Genomic DNA, 8780 nt, shown 5'->3' with positions numbered 1-8780 from the left:
GGGTAGTGCAGTGTGTGCCAGAGAGATGCCACCTCCCCATTCACAGTTTGTGGGAAGATGTTCTCATATTCTGGTGCTCCATGACAGTGGGTGTTGTGAAATAGACAGACAAACTGTCAAATAAGTGGGACGTATGTTCCTATCTGCAAAGTCAGTATCCATTAAGGATTAAAATGATATAATTGGATTAAATAGTAAATGAAGAAAAGTACTCATTATTAAAACAAAGACAAGTTATTTGTTCCTTCATCACACATGATATTTTGTACTACGGAAAGAAAAGAATAGTTTTTATTTTAATGTATTTTTACTTAAGATTTACTTCCTTTTCGCTAGACCACACTGTTTTTTTAGGACATCTTTCTCACTGACCATTTCCTTGACATCTATTAAAAGAAAAGACACAGAAGTGGATTTAAGAACAAATATGTGGCATGGAGCTGCTAAAGCTTGGGCAGAACATTTGCTGATGGGCAGATGCATGTGTGCAGATGCATGTGTGTCCTTCCTAGCGAGTCCTGTCTTTCATTACTAACATGTCTGTGCAGCTTTTGAGACTGAGCTGCCTGTTCAGATTGTGCAGTAAGTTAATGATTGCTGGAATCTGATTGTGCCTTTGTAGAAATGCAACAGAAAAGTAATTTCAGAGCTGGTGGTGGTACTCATGACTGGTCCAACAGTGAAGGAGCAGGAGTACTTCTGAAATGTGCACTTTCCTATGCAGTGCACTGAAATATGTCCCTTCAAAAGTACACTGCAGATTTCTGTGTCTAGGGTAGTCAGCTTAAGATCCTTTTATAGTAACTGGAGAGTGATAAGCAAATCTAGGGCACAATTCATCTTATTTCGATTTAGGTGTCTTAAACAAGCCAGATGAATTGTGCCTCCAAAAAGCCTTGTTTTTGCCACTGACATTTTCATGTCTAAAAGTTAGAGACAATTAATTCCAATCTGCTTTGCATGCAGAAGTGCAAAGTGCTAATTTAATGATCTGACATTTGTTAATGAAAAAGGAACCACAGCTACAGTCATTGATTAGTCTGGAACAGAAGTAGTGGTATTCTCAATATGAATCTCAAATCAACATAGTTCAAGGGCAGCTGACAAACCACACAACAAAGGTTGCTTCAAAACATATAAGAAAAAGGGGAAACCCCTTGACTTCTCACTGAAGTTAAGGGCAAAAATACAGATATTTAAGTGTAAGGTATTACAGCAATTACTATGACGACAAACCACTTCTTGTTCATCTCTTCTCAGCTCACTGTCATTGGATGTACTGGACATGCCATATATTATGTTATACAGAATATGTGTTGATGTGATTGAGTTCACATCACAACAGGGAGATTAGCTGATCACTTCACTCAAGTCTTTTAGAAAGACACTCCGGTCTTTCTTTGTCCAAATTGGAAACATCTCTTTGCATCTAGTAAGAGACTTGCCAGTATAATCACCACTCAGTGTGTTTGTAATCAACTAATGATTTCTTGTCATTTTTCTGTCTGCTGGTGGCTTCTTTCCTTTGGTGAAGGATGCTGTCAGAAGGTTACCTTTACAGAATCGCTTATCTTTGTGAAGACCTGAACCGTGAGCTCTACAGCAAGAGTTCGGCTGAGGAAGTGGTGTATGAAATGAGGTCCGTTAATTATTCTTCCACAGATGAAGCACAAGGAAAAAGCCTTGTTCAGAGATGCAGATATGCTGGCAAGTGCATTTCCTCTGTCTGCTCTAGAGGTAGCAAGCATAGCAGAAGGCAGAAGGATAATCTCCTACAACCTACACAGCACCCTGCAACCACAGAGCATCCATCTCCAGCTATGCATGTCTGCGAGGGGCTGACAAAAAAAGACACCTACCTGGTTCCACCTTCCTGCAAAAGCATTTGCAAGAACTACAACGATTTGCATATAGCTGGGGACTACGTGGTGCCGATTAGCTCAGTGACGACAGATTTTACGTGTGACAGTGGCATCGGCCCCTTCTTGGAGTCCTCAGAGATTCCTCCCCCCATGGAGTCCATGAGGGTTCCCCCAGCTGGCGACACCAGCCGCAAGCCAGCCCAAGGCTACTCCTCATGCTGGCGGCTGGCAAGCTTAGTGCCCCATCAGCAGCCCCTCTCCGACTCAGCCCTGAACAACTACCTTGAACAGAAGTTGGTGGAACTCTATAAGCAGTACATCATGGATAGCACAGCTAACAGGGCATCCCCCACTCACATCCTGGCCTCGGAGCTTATCATGACTAACGTAGATCAAATCAGCATGCAGATATCACGGGAGAGGAATATGGAGACCACCAAGGCCAAGGACATTGTCATTACCCGCTTCTTACAAATAGCCAGTGGAAAAATATCCTCAGAAATTAGCACACCTAGTCTGCATATTTCCCAGTAACAGCCACACTAATGCATAGTATTTGCATTTCTGCCATTAGAAAGCTTTTACATTCTGCAAGGTCAATTTATAGTTTCTTAACACATTTTTCTGCTTCTTAAAAATGCATTTATCATCTACCACTTAACTTAAACTTTTCAGTATGTATTAAGTAAGTGAAAATACCTGTACTCTGCAGTCCCTATTGTGGAGCAGGTGATTTATTGGGTTGGGCTTTTCTGGTTTTTGCCTTTTTTTAAAAAAAAGTTTTTTCCCTAAAGGCTTATTTTAGTGAGCCTCAGACATTTTCAGAATGTTTTGTAGAAAAATGAGCAAGAGCATATAACACTCCTTCCTCCCTACATGCTTGACATACAATTTCAGTTTTCCTCTGTCTGGAGTCTGCCATCCTACCCCTGGGTCTGTGTGGAGTGGAGGCTTACACCCATGCAAGCACAAGCCCAGTGGTGGCAGAACCACACAAATACAGAATTCAGGATGTCACCTAGTTCATCTCCCTGCCCCAAGTGGCTTTACTCATGACAACCCTTGGAAACTCTTGTAATTTATTCTTAAAGATACTAAGGGATAGACACTTTACAGTTTCTTCTATACCAACCCTGATTATTTAGTTGGTGTCTTCCTGTGCAAAAGTTACCCACCCTTTTTGTAAAGACAGTTTCCAAACAGCATGCATGTGTACCTGTGTGCTTGCACTGGACTGAACTGTTACAATGGTTGCTGATGACCTGTGGTCGCAGACAGACGTTGCCTTTGCCAGCTACTTACTGACCTGCAGCTGTGGAGTGGTTGTGTGGGGATAGCCATAATAGCAAAGGGGGAAAAGAAGAATTCTCCTTTAAGAGAATTGCACACTGAAAAGTAAGGGCTATTCCAAAACCCATTTGAATAATGTGAACATCTCCTCTGAATGCAGAAAGAAAAGTGAAACAGACTGCACAGCAGCTTGGCTATCCACTGCTTTTGTTAGGATCATTGCTGTGTATCGTATGTATAATTTGACCTGATGTATTTATAATAAGATGGTCCTTTTTTGTAAAATTTCACAAAGTCTTAAAAAAGAAGAAAAAAAAAGAAAAAAAGCTGTCTTGTGGCAATTGTGGCAAGAGTGGTTACCTAGTTTCAGTCTGTATAGTGTGTAACATATTGTCAATGCCAATCCATCATTGGTTTCCACGTATAATATTAATGCTAACTTATCATAAATATTAATGGTTTTTTTATTCGCATTGATTCCACAATGTTGATTTGGCCTTTGTGTTCTTATTCTCCTCTTCTTTTTTCTTTTTTTAATGTAAGGCATGCCTTACCTATAATTCAAAACAAATGTAAAATAGTAAACAAGACATTTTATTCTATTGCTGCTGCCTTTTCAGAGGGTACTGGGATAACTCAGTATATTTTCCTGCTTGTGCAATGAAGGGGTATCCAAAAAACAGATGCCATAATAGCCTTTTATGTGTGAATCCAGAGACTGTATATCTGTTGCCATGGCAGCCTACCCAAATACTATTATTCAGCAATTCAAGACAGATAATTTCTGGCATATGATATTTCTAGACTGTGATCAAATGCAATTTAAAAATAGAAAAAAATGCTATTTTTAAGAGGAAATACCATTCATGGTAATGCACAGGCACACACGTGTTCTGTATGCAAAATCCATTACCAACAAATCTCTCAAAATTCTCCCAGGATAAAAGGATATACTAGAATCTATGAAATGGCTTGCAGAGGACAGCAAAAGTAAGCAAAAGGCTTTTCAAAACATTTGGGTTTTGTTTGTGCCTATTGACATTCACATCACTGAATTTTTGTAGCAAAAGATGTAGTAGAAAGCAACTTTCAGAGTTGAATGCATAAATCAATACCCTTGCTGAAAGAGCTGGCACCTTCATCAGAGAACATAATCGATTCTTCCACTCAACTCAACCCACTCCACAGACCAGGTCCTGTGCAAACAAAACGGCACTTTATCATCTGTTACTCAGAAGTCCAGATCTTGATTTACCCCAGCTGGAAGGGTTATGGCCAAACCTGCAGGCAGCTTCCACTCACTACAACGTCCTGACTTGGAACCAACACAGGGGACAGCAAGGGCAGCTGGAGAACAGGGGCAGAGAGGTCTGCCTAGACCCACAGGGAAAGGTCCTCTGATTTACTGGGTTCACTCCATAGCTGCCATGTCAGAGGGCTGCAACAAGAACCAGGGGCTCGGTACGCAGACGACAGTGCAGTTATAGCAATGTGCTGCAGAGCAGGGGAGAAGACAAGTCTTAAATGTACAAAAGTGTGGCTCCTGCATAAAGAGAGCATGTTTTATACTTATATTTGGTTAAGCAATCAACTACAAATCATCCAATTCTTGTGCAGCTTTCTTCCAAGCCAATCACTTACTACGGTCATATCCACGTTCAAGTAAAGGTTTTATTTTGTACGGTCAGACTGACAATTATGAACTTTATTCATGGAAGGGTCATAATATTGCAGAAGTTGACTTATTCCAGAAAGACTCCATCAACCACTTCTTCCCCACCTGTGGTTATTTTCTTTTCCCTGCCTAAATATAAATCCCCATTCCATTTTGAGCCCTGCAGTGTTCCTGTTTCTTGCATGAATTACATACCAGCCACATCCCATTATGTGAAGTAGTGCAAAGTAGCTCTTGGATTTAAGGCAGTTTCTACATAAACAAACAATTATTCCACTGTGCTCAGCTGAAAGTGCATTTATACCTCTGTCCTTCCTCCATTTAAAACTAATCTTCCTCTGCACAGGTGCCTCTCTAGGTGTGGCTGTTTCCTGCTAAAAGCACTTGGATAGCAATTAGGCTGCTAATACCATGAGTCAGGTTGTTATCTAATGTGATTATCATCTCTCTCCTTCTCCCTCCCTCCCTGCGTATTCTGCCTCAGGGTCAAACGTTTAAAGAGAGAGATCCCAATTTTTTAGTAGCTCTGTTAAATAATTAATTTTTAGCTGGGGGCGCATCATTTCTTGACACAAGCTTATCAACATGCTGCTGATGGAGTTCTGGTGGCTGGGGAGTGTGTGGTGGAGAGGAGAGTTTGAATTCTACCCTCACAATACTTCCTAATAATATGGCTATTTTAATATAGCTAAAATAGCTTAAGAAGGCAAAGAAAATTGTAATGAATAATTCGGTTGGTATTTTGACCAACTGTCAAGAAACTGATCTCAGAAGGATAGTTTATAACCACCAGCAGCAAACGCTAGCAGCTTCCTTAGGAATTTTTTCCAGAACATATTACTCATCGCAGATAACATGATTATAGCAGCTAGGAGTTTTGTTGTTTACATGTAGTGTTACTGTGCCCCCAAGAGTCCAAGCCCATCACTGTGGCAGGTGAACACTACCCTTGTGTGCCTCCAGGAAGGCTGGGTGTGCAGTGTGATGAGAAAAATCCTTGGTGGGGGGAGAAAAGAGGGAAAAGGAGGTTGTCAGATTTTGTTGCAACCTGGGGGTGCTGCATTTGGGTTTAACCCCTATGTTGGCTCTGATTTCTTGTCCATACCAAGAAGTGGCGGGAGGGAAGAAGAAAGGATATAAAGTGCAGGCTGGGCTTTGTGCTGAATGTGAAAACAAGCATTTCATGTTCTGATCACTGGGACCGGGTGAAGGTAAAAAGGAAAGCACCTAAAACTGAAATAAACAAAGTGCTGCAGTGCTGACTTCAGGCAGGCATGTTGCTGGGGTTTCACCCTGGGGAAGCTGCTGCAGGGCAGGTGCAGCTTGGGACCTCCCAGCACTGGTGGGTTCAATGGAGCACACCGAGGCTCAGCTCTTCCCCCTTCTGCTGTCCTTTCAAGGACTGAAGCAATAGGGAGTTATTTAGGGCTATCCCTTCCCTAAGCTTCTTTGTACCATGGCTTTCTCTTGGAGATAGGACCTGCTGAGGATGTCACCAGCTGCCAGTAGCAGGTTAGAGCAGCTTGGGCAGGAGTGGGGTAAGGGGATGCAGATTTTGTTACCACATTTATCAGAATTGCTGTAAAATATCTTTAGTACTGGTGTGGACAGGGGAGAAACCCCTTGTTCTCCCAGATTCAGGAGGGATGACTACCAAGTTAGGGAGTTCACCATTTAACAGTGACGACTTACTACAAATTTTAAACCAATGCTGAGATACAAAAGGCCTGATGCACGTTTGCTAATTGATGAAGTTAATATCTTGCCACATACCTAGTTAAATGCAGCCTGTGAGCCTATGACAGCTGGTATGCGTCCATTTAGCATCTCTGTGTGCACAGAAGCAGCCTGTCTCTGACAGGCTGATATGATGGCTATGGACGGTACTCAGAAGGGGCAGGAATTTCTCCAGCTACATTAATTACACACAGCGTGGACACAGCAGGCAGCTTAAATCAATGTATTGACGTTTGCCAGTGCAAGTCCACAGGGCTGGCTTCTGGTGGAGCTAACATGGACCAATACCTGGCTCCCGAGCCGTGTTGTGCTCAGTGAAACCGTCAACTGTCTTAGAAGACCATTTACGAGTTAGAAATGTACAGCAAAAAATGACTAACATGTAGAGGAACAGAATTTTAGGTCAAAACAGAATTTATTCTGTGCATTGCAGCGTTACTTCTGCTTCTGCTGTACTGGGAAGAGCTGGCTTGCTGTCTCCCTGGCATTAATGCTGGCATTAGGATTAGGGTGACTTTTCAGAATATTAAGCAGGCTTTCTAAGGACTGAAGGGAACAATGTTCCTCAGGCTCTTTCTCAGACCTTCTTACATCCCTGTCAAGGCAAATGTTGGATGAACTACCTTGCCTGAAGTGGAAAACCCCCCAGGGAATATTAGCAGTGCCTCATCTTGAGTTAACATCTGCTTGTTACTGAACTCCCTACTGCTGTTCACCCCAGTGTCACCCTCCCACTTTATGTTTCCACAAGGCTCGTTACTATGGGCTCCTGCACTTCTGCCATGCCACAATGCCCAGGAGTCCCCCGAGGTTTCCCTCCCTCCTGCAGCCATGCTATCCCCCTGTTTGGTGGTTTTACATGCCACACTTGGTCTGCTCCTGTGCTCTCCCACCTCCGATCACCCCTACATCCCCCTCACAGAAGATGATCCTGGCTCCCCTGACAGCCAGGAGAAGGACCAGTAAGATGGCACAGGTGGATACCGAGCATCTGTTGGGAACCACTGGTGAAGGGTGAGGATGACGGGGAGACTTCGGGAAGGCTGGCATTGGCTGCAGAGTTCCTGTGGCAGCGTCAAGGGACCCGTGCGGAGGCAGAGGAAGCCCTTGCAGAGCAGGGTTTGTGAAACAAGCTGAGAGGTGGCGGGGAGCTGAGGAAAGAAGTTTCACAATTTTCCGGTGAAGACAAGCCTGGGGGGTGGCAGCATTTCCAGCCACCCCCTGTCTGGAAGGAGCATCCCCATATTGAAAAGACAGCCATCTCGCCAGCTCTGCCTTTGCCGTTTTTTAAGCTTGAAGAGTTGTAGCATCCAACATGACGTTCCATTCGCTCTTTCTGCAGCCGCAGCTGAGCAGGAGATAGGAGGGACCTGTGTCCAGGCCAGTGCTGCACAGCTGTGCAGGACAGCCGTGTGCCGGCACGGGCTCCTGCTGCCCAGGGATGACAGCAGGGACCAGAGGCCAGAGCAGCAGCCGCACAGTGACTCTGCAACCCTCCTCAGCTGGCTCAGAACTGACTGCCAGATATTTCACTCCTTTGCTGAACTTTGCTTGCTAGACACGAAGTGGAATAGGAGAGCTCTCTTAAGAGCAAATAATGGGAATGGAAAAGGCACGAGGCACAGAGCCAGACCTGGCTTTTTTCCAGTGGCTTTTTTCCAGATTCATTTTTGTGTAACCAGAGCTAGAACTATGAGAATACAATTACAGATGACAGACCTGACTTCAGTGTTTTCATTGATGGAAGCTCCCTTGCCTGAAAGTGGATACTGCTTGGAGGGTAGGGGTAGAACAGAAAAAACCCTAATCATTTGAACAGCACCATTCTAACACATTTCTACATAGAAACTACTCATTAAAAGAAAGAGAAACATATTAAACATGTTAGCGATAGGCTTAGCAACAGTAGGATCAGCAGTTTTGAGAAAGAGAGATTAGAGGTTGTCAGTTCTGTCACTTTAAACCAATTACTCCCAAGGTGTTACTGACCTCTTTAGAAAAGCTGGCTGAAGTGTCACTTCAGAAGCACAATGCTTGACTAATGAGGTACAGCTGAGGAGTTACAAAAGATAAAAATCCACCAAGCAGCCAGTTTTTCCAATAATAAGGTCATATTAAAAATGCACAGCCATGTTCTTTAATGTCTGGAGAAACCGAGCAGAAATTTCATAATTTCATTACTTGATTATGTGCACCTAGAATGTATTATTTTAAAA

General features: G+C 43.3%; 1 protein-coding gene across 1 annotated transcript; it reads left to right on the top strand.

The window, feature by feature from the left end:
• Window positions 1-1535: 1535 nt before the first annotated feature.
• On the top strand, window positions 1536-2396 carry LOC104412494 (chromosome unknown open reading frame, human CXorf21). The gene has a single exon (XM_010023233.1). It carries the CDS (start codon window positions 1536-1538, stop codon window positions 2394-2396), a length of 861 nt encoding a protein of 286 aa, XP_010021535.1.
• Window positions 2397-8780: the final 6384 nt, after the last annotated feature.

The sequence above is a fragment of the Nestor notabilis genome, unplaced genomic scaffold (genome assembly GCF_000696875.1).
Source record: "Nestor notabilis isolate BGI_N333 unplaced genomic scaffold, ASM69687v1 scaffold13811, whole genome shotgun sequence".
Lineage (NCBI taxonomy): Eukaryota > Metazoa > Chordata > Aves > Psittaciformes > Psittacidae > Nestor > Nestor notabilis.
The sequence above is the reverse complement of the archived record's forward strand: the minus strand, read 5'-3'. Positions and strand labels throughout refer to the sequence as shown.